Below are 13,382 nucleotides of genomic sequence, written 5' to 3'. Positions count from 1 at the left end.
ATTATCTTATCACATATAGCACATATATCACATATCATATCCGACCTTCCGGTCACACAGTCAAACCCTTCCAGGTATGGTATAGTAAGAAGACTCACCTCGTGAATATCGAAAACTAGCAAATCCTGAAGTCACTCGTGCTCGATCCGCCGAGCTACAATCTCCCTATAACATCATACATCTTTTGTCAATGCTTTTATCTTCTAAGTTTGACTATCCCTAAGAAGTCAAACATAGGTCAACTCTGGTCAACGGTCAACTTGACCGGACTCGGCGAGTGCACAAGGACAACTCGGCGAGTCTAGACGTATTCGCCAACTCCCTAGGATTCCCTTCTTACCCGTCGAGTGCTTCCCCTGACTCGACGAATTCCACCTGGGAGAGTCGTGGGGCCACCCCGACTCAACTCGCCGAGTCTCAAGAACAACTCGGCGAGTCCCAGCTCGACTCAGTCCGCCTGGCGACCCTCTCTACCTCGTCCTGACTCACTGAGTCAACCATAACTCGGTCAGGACTACACACTGGGTGTCCTCAAGGACAATCTTCAAGCGACTCGTCGAGTCTGTTCATCAGACTCGGCGAGTCCATGCCATGCACCAGCTAAAACTGGCTTTTACGGTCAGATCCGTTCCATCCATTCATAGATCTGGCCTTCCCAAGCTTATTTGTCACGTAAAGTCTCAGTCTTGGTTGCCATGCAATGCGTACAAGGCTTATTTTGGGGAAACAACCTCTAATATGACCACCTTAGCTTCTAACTCAAAAGGATGGACATAAAGCTAGTCGTATGGGGTCTCCTGGACCTGCTAAGGCCCAGATCTAGGTTCCATATCTCCATGGAACCTTTCATACTTCCAATTTAAGCCAAGAAAAGCAAGAAGAAACCCTAGATTTGACACATCAACACAAAACACGAAGTTTGGCTCTGAAAGTTACCTCAAGAAGACTCCCCTTGAAGAATTAGCAACAGATCCAAGCTCCCCAACTCCTCAAGTTTGATCCTCTCCCTCCTTTCTTGCAATATCACACAAAATGGTGAACAAATGGCCTCCAAATACACTCACAAGGGCTCACAGTCGTATGGGGGCTCTTAGGGTTCAAGGTGGCCGCAAATGAGGGCCATAAGGTCCTTTAAATAGGGCTTAGGACCGGGAAATTAGGGTTTCATTAAACAGCGCAGACTCGCCGAGTCCAGACGAATCCCGTGTCCAGAATCGTGACCCTACTCGGCGAGTCTGAGCTCCAACTCGCCGAGTCCCTTCTCAAAACACAAAATAATTAAACAATAAAGATACCTGGAATTCCGGGCTGTTACAATTCTCCCCCACTAGAACTAGACTTCGCCCTCGAAGTCTCGCTCTGAAAATAGCTCCGGATGCTGCTCCCGCATCTCGCGCTCCGGCTCCCAGGTCATCTCCGATCCCTTCCGGTGTTGCCATTGAACCAGCACCAGAGGTACCTCCTTGTTCCTCAGAACCTTGATCTTCCGATCCCTGATGGCCACAGGCCTCTCAGCATAATTCAGACTCGCATCCACCTGAATATCCTCTAATGGAACCACTGCCGACTCATCGGCTAAACACTTCCTCAATTACGACACGTGAAAAGTGTCGTGGATCTGCCCCAATTCTGCTGGCAACTCCAAACGATAGGCTACCCGGCCTACCCTTGCAATCACACGAAATGGCCCAATATACCGGGGCCCCAACTTGCCCCTCTTCTTGAATCGAATCACTCCTTTCCAAGGAGAGACCTTTAGGAGAACGAAGTCGCCGGCCTGAAACTCAAGCTCGGACCGGCGTCTGTCTGCATAACTCTTCTGTCGGCTCTGGGCGGTCAACAACCTCTGTCTGACCTGCTGAATCTGCTCTGTCGTCTGAAGCACGATCTCTGTACTGCCCATCACTCTCTACCCAACCTCTCCCCAGCAAATGGGGGTCCGACACCTCCTACCATACAACAGCTCAAAGGGTGGCCAAAAGATTGCATTATAAAAGCCTGAAACTGTTTTTCCTTCCTACCGGGAAACGTCAATGTATCTGGGATTCTTTGAAGGTTTTAGCCAAAAGATGATTGGAGAAAGTGAATTTGTCTTTTATTAGCTTTAATAATACAATACAAAATCCTTTTTCTATGTTTTTTACATTCTATTAATCATCTTCTCAAACAGTTGTGTTTGTTGCGGGTTAATAACGGTCAAAAATCATTTAACACATGTGTATTCATGTAGACCTGGTCTCGTCAAGTTTCGTGTGTAGTGTATCCGGTATATTTAGGTTTTAGTTGTATTATCTTTGTATAAATACACATGTATCTCATGTATTGAATGTAGTGTATATATACAATTTTTCTGTGCACCTCTAAGGTATCAGAGCCCCACCAAAAACCTCTTGAATCAATCTTCCATGGCTAACAACTCTCTTCTTCTTGGCCTCACTACCAACTCAGACCCTCTCAATTTCCAAATCCCTTAAATCAGTATCAAGCTTGAAAGGGAAAATTACTTCTTGTGGCGTTCCATAATCCTCTCTGCCCTAACCACCTTCAACCTAGTTGACTTCGCTCTTTCTCCATTCCTCCTGTTGCAACAATTTCTACCACCAAGGCCGAAGGGATTACCACTTCCAGTCCCAATCCTGAGTACACTCTATGGAAGAAGCGTGACAGTTTTGTACTTCTCTAGATCAAGTCTACCGTCTCGGAGAAGGCTCTTTCAATCGTCGCTAGGTGCTCGTCCTCTCAACAAGCTTGGTTAGCCATCGACAAGACATTTCAGGCCCAAACTAGGGCTCAACACATGACTATGAAGGCCGATCTTCAGTCAATTTCAAAGGGCTCATCCTCTATTCTTGAGTATTTCGAGCATAAACAGGCCATAACCGACTCTCTTGCTGAGAATTCATACCCAATATTCAGTGAAGACCTAATTGGACATATCCTTACGAGTCTTGATTCTTCTTATGACCCTTTTATTTCTTCTTACATGAATCATAACAATGATGACTATGTTCATGAATTAGTGGGCATGTTGCTTCAAGAAGAGTCCCTCTTGGAACAGGAAATCACTCGTCAGGCTGCCCAAAACCCAGCACTGTCACATGTTGTCACCAATACACTTGCACTCAACGTAAATCGTTCACAAAGGCCTACCTCCAACTCAAATTTCTCCTCTTCATCGGATCATGGAAATCGATCCAATGACAATCGCAAACACTCACGTCCTCAGTTCCAGTTATGCAACAAACCAGGACACGAATCAATTGACTGTTGGCAGCGCACCAACGAAACAGATTATCCTTCCAAAAGGCCAAATCCTCAGTCTAATTCTCACCAAGCCAACTTCGTTCAAAATCACAGTCCATCTTCTGTTACTGATCCATCCTGGTACTTTGACACAGGTGTAATAGATCATGTTACACCTGACATTCAGATACTCCAAATAACTAAGCCATACAATGGGACCGGCAAGCTGCAAGTTGGCAATGGTAATGACCTTCATATTTCTCATCTCGGTTCATCATACTTGCATAAAATTAGCTTGCCATCTGTCCTTGTGGTCCCTCTTCTCACTAAAAATCTCATTAGTGTCTCAAGACTAACATCTGATAATAATGTGTATGTGGAGTTCTGGTCTTCTCACTGTATTGTTAAGTCTTTGCAGGGGACACACACTCCGTCAAGGGGATGTTAATCAGGGCTTGTATCGCATCCCTCACCTCACCAATAAAGTCAACTACACCATGGACCTTTCTGGAGTTCGCACCACTCTCCATGGATAGCACAAATGGCTATCTCACTCTCATGCTCCGTTACTTAGACGACTTTTGTCTAATTTATAAACCTCCTATTTCTTCTCAACACTTTCCTAATGTTTGTGAATCCTGTCAGTTAGGCAAGAGTCATCGGCTTCCTTTTACTCACAAACATGTTTCCTCTTTGCAACCTTTTGAATTAATGTATTCAAGTGTTTGGGGACCATCCCCGCATTTTTCAATAATGATTGTACCAAATTTGTATAGATATAGTTTATGTCCCATAAATCTCAAGTTTTTGATACCTTTATTCAGTTTCGAACCATGATTCAAACTCAATTCAACCGTACCATCAAAAGGTTAAAAACCGCTTGGGACGGTGAATATCGCAATGTTTCAAATTTCTTGAACACTCATGGAATCATCCATCGTGTCTCATGCCCTCACACACATGAGCAAAATGGTGCAGCTGAACGCCTCAATTCAACCGTACCATCAAAAGGTTAAAAACCGATTGGGGCGGTGAATATCGCAATGTTTCAAATTTCTTGAACACTCGTGGAATCATCCATCGTGTCTCATGCCCTCACACACATGAGCAAAATGGTGCAGCTGAACGCCAAAATCGCATCATCATTGAAAAAGGTCTTACTCTTTTTAGCCCAATCCTTCCTTCCACATGAACTTTGGGAACATACCTTTAAAATTGCTACATACCTTCACAATCGGACTATTACACATGTTCTAAATTACTTGTCCCCACCCTAAAAACTTTATTCTAATATTCCTGATTATACATCTCTTAAAACTTTTGGGTGCTTATGCTATCCATTTTTACGTCCCTATAATCAACATAAAATTGAATTCCGCTCACTTCTTTGTGTTTTCATTGGCTACAGCCCCACCCATAAAGGATACATGTGCTATGATCCCTCATCCAAAAGAATGTACATTGCCCGTCATGTGATCTTTAATGAAGAAATATTTCCTTATTCACATCCTTCCAACCCACCATCTTCAACTATATCTTCTACCCAGTCAAATTTCGTCGATATTGGCCCAACTCTTGTAGCCCAAATCCCACCCATACCCTCTTGCCCAGCTACTCCAAATACTGTTGGATAAGGTGTCTAAGTCCATAACTATTTCTGGTATGTACTTGACCCAGTTTGGCATGGTCCATTTGGGTTGCATGGCATCATGCATTTGGATAGACTAAAATGAGAGAAATAACACTTATGGTTTATTAATATATTATAAGTTCTAATATATTAATAATATTATTTAATTAGTATTGATCAAGAATTAATTAAGTGATAAAAAAGGTAACTAATTAAATATATGGGTTGATTGTGTAAATCATCCATACTTGTATAGTAGGCTAAATGCTCCATGCATTATCAAGTTGGGCTAAGACCCATAGGATGATCCATGGAGGTGTAAACCCATGGATCATGGAAATGAAGAGTCATGTCACATTAGGGTTTACATGGTGTAACCCTAATTGTAACACACTATATAAGTAACATAAAGATCACTAAAATCGGCCACTAGAAAGAATAGAGAGGGCAAGCCGATTTTAGAAGTGTTGTGTGAGACATATGAGGCATCACACTTGGGGTGCTAGGCTCACAAGGTTTTCAAGGAATCCAGACTACTACAAGGTATGTTTTCTAGCTTACTTTTATGTTTAAAAGTTCCCCATGTATGCTAGATAGGATTATGAACCTTGGAAAATCGATTTTGCATGTATCTTAGTCAAACATAAATCCAAGGTTTCTAGGGTTGCATGAACACCTTAGGAGTTTTTTGAATGCTCAAAACCCTACAGTGGTATCAGAGCTTGGCTTGTTTGTTTGATACTTGATGTAAAATAGCTAAAAAAGTCGAAATTCTTGTTGTCTGCACAAGAATCGCCGAGTCCATGGGGGGACTTGACAAGTCCAAGTGCATCTTCAACCGACTCGGCGAGTCAGGTCTTGCACTCGACGAGTTGGCCAAGCAGATTGCACATTTTCGATTTTTGCTGCTGGAAATGGACCAAAAACATTATCCTAAACTGTTTTGGTGTTTTAAAACTTGTTTTAGATGGTGTGATGGTTGTTCTAATCCATTTACAGTGGCTAATATCAAAATTGCATGTTTATATGTGTTCATATGTTCTTGAAATTTTGATATGAATATTCATGTTCTTATGAGTTCTTGCAAGATCATAGGAATTATGTGCTATTGATTGGTAGTTAATTCATGATCATGATGTGGTTTAATGGAGTCCATAACTTGTTCTCAAGTTATGGATAACCAAAAGTCACTTTGTAATAAATCCATTAAAAGAACACATAAGTTAAAAAAATGAAGAGTCTTCATTTTTTTTATAAACAATAACTCATAAGTTATGAATTGAAAAGTTTTGTAAAGTTACAAAACTTTTCCTCAAGTTTTGGAACATGTAAAGTCATCTAGTAAACTTTAGTTCCAACCCCTAGAATTTCAAAAGTTGAAATTCAACCCTTATACTCTATAATATTATAAGTTATATATATATATATATATATATATATATATATATATATATATATATATATATGTATAAGATCAAGTCGTTTTATCGTTAGTAGGCCTCATTTACGAAGCCAGTCTATAAAGGGGGTATAAGGTTGTTGCCTATAAAATGGCAGCTTAATAGGTGTCCACTCTCACCCACCACTTCCTTGACAGGTGGAGGGTCATTAGTTGAACGGGTAGGACAATGACTTAAAAATTCTCATTAAAAGTATAATGATTATTATAAAGTAACTAAATGTCTTTATAGATTCCTAATCTTAGTTACTTTAGGAAAATGTGAATAAGGTGCTAACCCATGAAATTATACTTTGCACTTTGATTGAGTCGTTAGTGGAGCATGTGTGGTTAACCGGCACACTAACTTGGACTTAACAATGTAGGCAAAGGGTGACTTAAGGTTTTTCATAGGTCGGCGGAGCGCGTGTGGCTAACCGGCACATCGATTGAGTGAAAAACATTAAGGGTACCAAGTAATTTGCATGGTTACTTCACACCTTGTTTTGTGATCCTCAGCATCCCTGTCACAAAACATGAAGGGCACACTCGAGATTGAAACATGCCATTGAAAAGTTCAATGAATCTCAAAAGAATCTAGGAGTTTCTAAAAACCAATTAAAAAACCTAATAATTTATATTTCGTTTTTCATGGTGGAAATTGGTGAATCGTCATTCACCTACCTTTCAAATATGCTATATCTTAGATTATGACATCACTCTTCTATGTTATAATATATTGTGATTAGATCCTAGCCTTAATATTACCATTGGGTGTTTTATTAAGGAATATCTTTATATCTAATCTAATCTTGTTTTCTTCTTTTTCAGATGTGTTCCAACAATGTTGCTTCTGGCTCAAACCCTATCGGCCCCTTGTCTCTCATGAACCTTTGTGGGAGAGTCATCTTTGATTAATCCAACTTTATGGATTGGGTCAGGAACATCAGGATGGTCACTGGGTATGAGTACAAGGAATATGTCCTCGACAAGGAGCTTAAGGTACCCGAGCTGTCTACTTCTCCTGAGGAGGTCGCTGAATATGAGGCACATGAAAGAGATGCTACCAAAGTGGCATGCATCATGTTGGCCACTATGATAGTCGAGCTCCAAAATTCCTATGAAGACTACTATCCTTTTGAGATGCACCAAGATTTGATGGACCGCTACCATCAGAGTGCTCGTCAAAAGCGATATGAAATCATCTCCTCCATGATAACAACCCGTATGAAGGATGGTGAACTCATCATGAGCCATATGCAGAAGATGCAAAGGTATGTGGATCGTTTGCTGAAGCTAAATGTGAACTTCCCTGAGGAGTTTGCAATAGATATCATTTTTCACTCCTTACCATCGTGTTATGATCAATTCCGCATGACATATCACATGAACAAGGAGGAAGTTACCCTCAACAAGCTTCAAGGACTCCTAAAGACCACTGAAGCAGGTTTTAAAGGTAAGTCGATTCTTACCACTCCTACTCCTACTCTGAGCTCCGCCCCTGTCCTGGCAATCGGGAAAAGTAGAGGAAAAAAGAGGAAGAACCCTTCTAAGGGTACCAAGGGTAAGACTCTTGATGGATCCTCTTCAAGTGGAACCAAAAAAGGTTTCGTCACTCCTTCTGACTCACAAGAGGCTGAATGCTTCTATTGCCATGAAAAGCCGCATTGGAAGCGGAACTTCCCAAAATACCAGCAAGACTTAAAGGATGGTAAAGTAAAACCCACCCATGCAGGTATTTACACAATATTCTATAATAAATCACCCTATTCTAGCTCTTGGGTCATTGATATAGGTTGTGGAATTCACATATGTTCTGATTTGTAGGGACTAAGAAGAAGTGAGAATGTGGAGCATGGAAAGATAAACTTGGTCATGGGGAATAGGAAAGCTTCACCTTTCACCAAGATTGGAGTTTATTATTTGTTTCTAAGTAGTGGGTTTACATTAGATTTGAATAAATGTTGTTACTCTCCTGAAATGGCAAGAAATATTATTTCCTTTCATGATTTGTACAAACAAGGGTTTACCTTTTCTTTTGATAATGAAGTTGGTGGAATAAATGCTTTCTTTAATAATGTTCTTTATTTTAAAGTATTACTTTGTGATGGTGTGTATGAAGTTGTGTCTGTTGTAGATAACCTATGAAATAATATGTTGTGTATTGATTCTTCTAATAATAATAACTTGGATAAAGCATCATTATGGCATTGTCGTCTTGGACATGTAAGCAAGAAACACATAGGCCAACTCCAAAAGGGTGGAGTCTTGGAGTCATTTGACCTAAAGTCAGATGATAGTTGTTGATCATGCGTACTTGGAAAAATGACAAAGTCACCCTTTACCGGTTCTTGTGCAAGGGGTGAAGGTTTGTTGGATCTAGTGCACACAGATGTGTGTGGACCCTTCAAAACTGCCACAAGGGATGCTAATTGTTATTATGTGACTTTTACAGATGATTATAGTAGATATGGATATGTCTACTTAATCAAGCATAAGTCAGAGACTTTTGAAAGGTTTAGAGAGTTTAAACAAGAAGTCGAGAATCAATTGGGCAGGAACATTAAGATGCTTCGATCCGATCGTGGTGGTGAGTATCTTAGTACAGAGTTCCTCGACTATCTTAAGGAATGTGGGATTGTCTCACAATTGACACCTCTCAGGACACCATAGTTGAATGTTGTGGCTGAGAGGCATAATCGAACCTTGTTGGATATGGCTCGTTCCATGATGAGTAGAGCTTCGCTACCAATCTCATTCTGGGGGTATGCCTTAGAGATTGCCGCCCATATCCTTAATCTAGTCCCTACAAAGAAAGTTGCCAAAACTCCTCATGAGATGTGGACTGGAAAAGTTCCTAATCTAGACCACATTAAGATTTGGGGTTTCAAGGCTTTTATGAGGGGTGAGACTCACGATAAGCTCGAACCTCGAAGTGAGAGGTGTATTTTCATCGGCTACCCACATAAATCCTTTGGTTACCTCTTCTATAGACCCAATGAGAATATGGTCTTTGTAGCAAGGAGGGGTGTCTTGAGAGAGAGAGAGAGAGAGAGAGAGTTCATAAGCCAAGGAAACAGTAGGAGGCATATTGACCTCAAAGAAATTCAAGAGTCAAGTGGTGAAGGAACTTCAAACCCTAGCAGTCAACCTGAGGAGGAAACTCATGTTGATCCAATTGAGGAGTCTGTACCTCTGAGGTGTTCCACGAGAGTTAGGAATGCACCTGAGCATTACTATGATTTTCATATTACTGCGGAAGGTGAGACACTTATCAGTGATGAGACACTAGTAAGTCCGGATGAACCTAACAACTATGTGGAAGCTATGGCAGGCCCCGAGTCTGCTAAATGGAAAGAGGCTGTGGACAGTGAGATACAGTCCATGTATGACAATCAAGTTTGGAACGTGGTAAACAATGTACCAAGTCGTAAGACAGTTGGGTGTAAATGGATATTCAAGAAGAAGACTGACATGGATGGTAATGTACACACGTATAAGGCGCGACTGTTGCAAAGGGATTTTCTCAAACTCCGGGAGTTGATTATGATGAGACCTTTTCACCAGCAGCAAAGATTAAGTCTATTAGGGTTATGTTAGCCATTGCTACATTTCATGACTATGAAATATGGAAAATAGATGTCAAAACCGCTTTCCTTAATGGAAAGTTGGTTGAGGATGTTTACATGAGTCAGCCAGAGGGTTTTGTCAGTACAAAGTACCCTAATAGAGTGTGTAAGCTTGAGAAATCCATCTATGGATTGAAACAAGCAACTCGCAGATGGAGTCTTTGTTTCGATGAGAAAGTCAAAGAGTTTGACTTTTCGAGGAGTGAAGATGAATCTTGTGTATATGTCAAGGCTAGTGAGTGTATAGTTAGCTTTTTGGTATTGTATGTGGATGACATACTACTCATAGGAAATGACATCCCAACCTTGCAGGAAGTGAAGTCCTGGCTTGGGAAGTGTTTTGCTATGAAAGACCTAGGAGAAGCTGCCTATATTCTAGGGATAAGGATTCTAAGAGACCGGAGTAAAAGACTAATTAGACTTAGTCAGAGTACCTACTTGGATAAGATGTTGAAGAGGTTCAGCATGCAAGATTCCATGAAAGGAGAGTTACCCATCCAGAGTAACACCAGATTAAGCAAGACTCAGAGCCCGAGTACCGAGGCTGAGATATCATAAATGAGTCGAGTACCTTATGCTTCCATTGTAGGCTCGATGATGTATGCTATGACTTGTACTCGTCCTGATGTAGCTTTTGCTTTGAGCATAGATTTCAGGGGAATCTTGGCAAGGCTCACTGGACCGCAGTAAAGAATATCCTCAAGTACCTGCGGAGGACTGAGGACCGGGTCCTTAACCTCGGTGGGAGTGATGACTAGGGTATAGTGATGCTGGATTCCAGACTGATATGGATAATTTCCGCTCTCAGTCAGGCTGGATCTTTACCTTAAACGGAGGAGCAATTACTTGGAAAAGTTCCAAGCAGGAGACAATGGTTGATTCAACTTGCGAATTAGAGTATATAGCAGAAAGCGAGGCAATAAAGGAGGCAATAAGGCTGAAAAACTTCATTGGAGACCTTGGAGTTGTACCAGGTATAAAGGAGCCTATGGAAATTTTCTATGATAGTGAAAGTGCAGTTGCCTTAGTGAAAGAACCAAGGGATCATGGGAGGTCCAGACACATCAACAGAAAATACCATTTCATCAGATATCAAATAGAAGAAGGACTCCTCGTGGCAAAGAGGGTATCATCGGATGAGAACCCAGTAGAACCCCTCACAAAAGGGATTGGGTAGGGTTAAGCATCTCCAACATGCGAGTCACATAGGGTCGAAGGATGATATTAGTTTTAGTAGTTAGATAGCTCTGAAATTTGTAAAGTGTAATTGACATTTGATGATGAATAAAAGTTGTGTTTATTTATGAGTAAAGTGTTGCTATCTTTTGTCAATCGTTTACTATCGTTTCATTTTGCATGTTTTGACTTCCAGAATAATTATGTTTGGTATATCATATTATTCAAATTCTCGACAGTCGGTCATATGTTGGAAGTAGGTATGAATCAAGACTGTCATGAGTTAGTTGTAGAGGTCTAAGATGTTGGACATGGCTACAACACTCATAAGTGCTCATAAGTTCTGAGTAATGGATTCAACCCACGCTCATTGATATCACTTCATGGAATTTATCTCGTGTGATCGTGAGATGGTAATATCATATAAGTCTTCAAGCCTAGAGATATGACTTGTTGCCTATGAGTTGGTTATGCATTGATTGTACGAAAACGCATTGGTAACTCGATGTTATTAAACAAGCTTTTGTGTGTGATTCAACAAGCAGTTTTACAAGCATATGAGTTGAAGTTTATCTATTCCTTCTTAGATTAGTAAGACATTGTTCTATGTATTTGTCCGGCTGATATCTAGAACAGAGGATTATATGATCACTTATCTTAAATGGCGTACCATTATCATCTCAGTTCCGAGAGACCTTCAAAGAGCTACGATTGCTGATCGGTTCCTGAAGTCATACTTGCAGTTATAGTTATTAGACTTATTCAATGGGAGACTATTGGATACGGTGTCTAAGCCCATAACTATTTCTGGTATGTACTTGACCCGGTTTGGCATGGTCCATTTAGGTTGCATGGGCTCATGCATTTGGATAGACTAAAATGAGAGAAATAACACTTATGGTTTAATAATATATTATAATTTCTAATATATTAATGATATTATTTAATTAGTATTGATCAAGAATTAATTTAGAATTAATTAAGTGATCAAAAAGGTGACTAATTAAATATATGGATTGATTGTGTAAATCATCCATTCTTGTATAGTGGGCTAAATGCTCCATGGATTATCAAGTTGGACTAAGACCCATAGGATGCTCCATGGATGATCCATGGAGGTGTAAACCCATGAATCATGGAAATGAAGAGTCATGTCACATTAGGGTTTACATGATGTAACCCTAATTGTAACACACTATATAAGTAACATAAAGCTCACAAAAATCGGCCACTAGAAAGAATAGAGAGGGCAAGCCAATTTTAGAAGTTTTCTACATTTATGTCGAGTCATTCCAATAACATTTGGTGTTGTGTGAGACATTTGAGGCATCACACTTGGGGTGTTAGGCTCACAAGGTTTTCAAGGAATCCAAACTACTATAAGGTATGTTTTCTAGCTTACTTTTATGTTTAATAGTTCCCCATGTATGCTAGATAGGATTACGAACCTTAGAAAATCGATTTTGGATGTATCTTTGTTAAACATAGATCCAAGGTTTCTAGGGTTGCATGAACACCATAGGAGTGTTAGAATGCTCAAAACCCTAAAAATACACCTTCAACTATTCCTCTCCTTAATTCTTCCCCACCATCTATGCCTCAACCGTCCCCCTCTACAGGCCCTAGGTATCAACAGTCCACTATAAGATCTCGTGTTCGCCAATCTCCTTTTATTCCTTCCCATTTTCACCGAGCCGAAAACAATCAACATCACATGGTTATAAGAGCTTAAATGAATTCCTTAAAACCTAAGGCTTTCACCTCTATCTCCGCAACCTTGATTCATGAACCGTCGTAACTTTACTCAAGACGTAAAACACAAATGTTGGCAAGAGGCTATGCAAATTGAATATGATGCACTGATGATAAACAAGACATGATCCCTTGTCCCATGTCCTCCTAATTTCAATCTTGTGGGTTGCAAATGGATTTTTAGGATAAAGAAACACTCGGATGGTACAACTGAACGTTACAAGGCCCACCTAGTTGCTCAAGGGCTTAGCCAAGAAGAGGGTGTTGATTAATTGGATACATTTAGTCCGGTCATCAAACCTACAATTATTCGTTTGGTATTATCTCTTGCTATTTCTAAGGTATGCTGTATTCATCAACGGGATATCAATAATGCGTTTCTCAACGGTGATCTACATGAAGTTGTTTGCATGCGACAACCAAGAGGCTTTGAAGACCATACAAAGCCAACACATGTCTGCCACCTCAATAAAGCTCTTTATGGTCTAAAACAAGTGACAAGAGCCTAGTTTAC

General features: G+C 40.4%; 1 protein-coding gene across 1 annotated transcript; it reads left to right on the top strand.

The window, feature by feature from the left end:
* The first annotated feature begins 2,797 nt into the window (after positions 1-2,797).
* On the top strand, positions 2,798-3,691 carry LOC145099542 (uncharacterized). The gene has a single exon (XM_079037104.1). The coding sequence runs from the start codon at positions 2,798-2,800 to the stop codon at positions 3,689-3,691; it is 894 nt and encodes a 297-aa protein (XP_078893230.1).
* Positions 3,692-13,382: the final 9,691 nt, after the last annotated feature.

This window comes from Lactuca serriola, chromosome 4, assembly GCF_051521515.1.
Source record: "Lactuca serriola cultivar US96UC23 chromosome 4, Lser_US96UC23_V15, whole genome shotgun sequence".
NCBI classification, from domain to species: domain Eukaryota; kingdom Viridiplantae; phylum Streptophyta; class Magnoliopsida; order Asterales; family Asteraceae; genus Lactuca; species Lactuca serriola.
The sequence above is the reverse complement of the archived record's forward strand: the minus strand, read 5'-3'. Positions and strand labels throughout refer to the sequence as shown.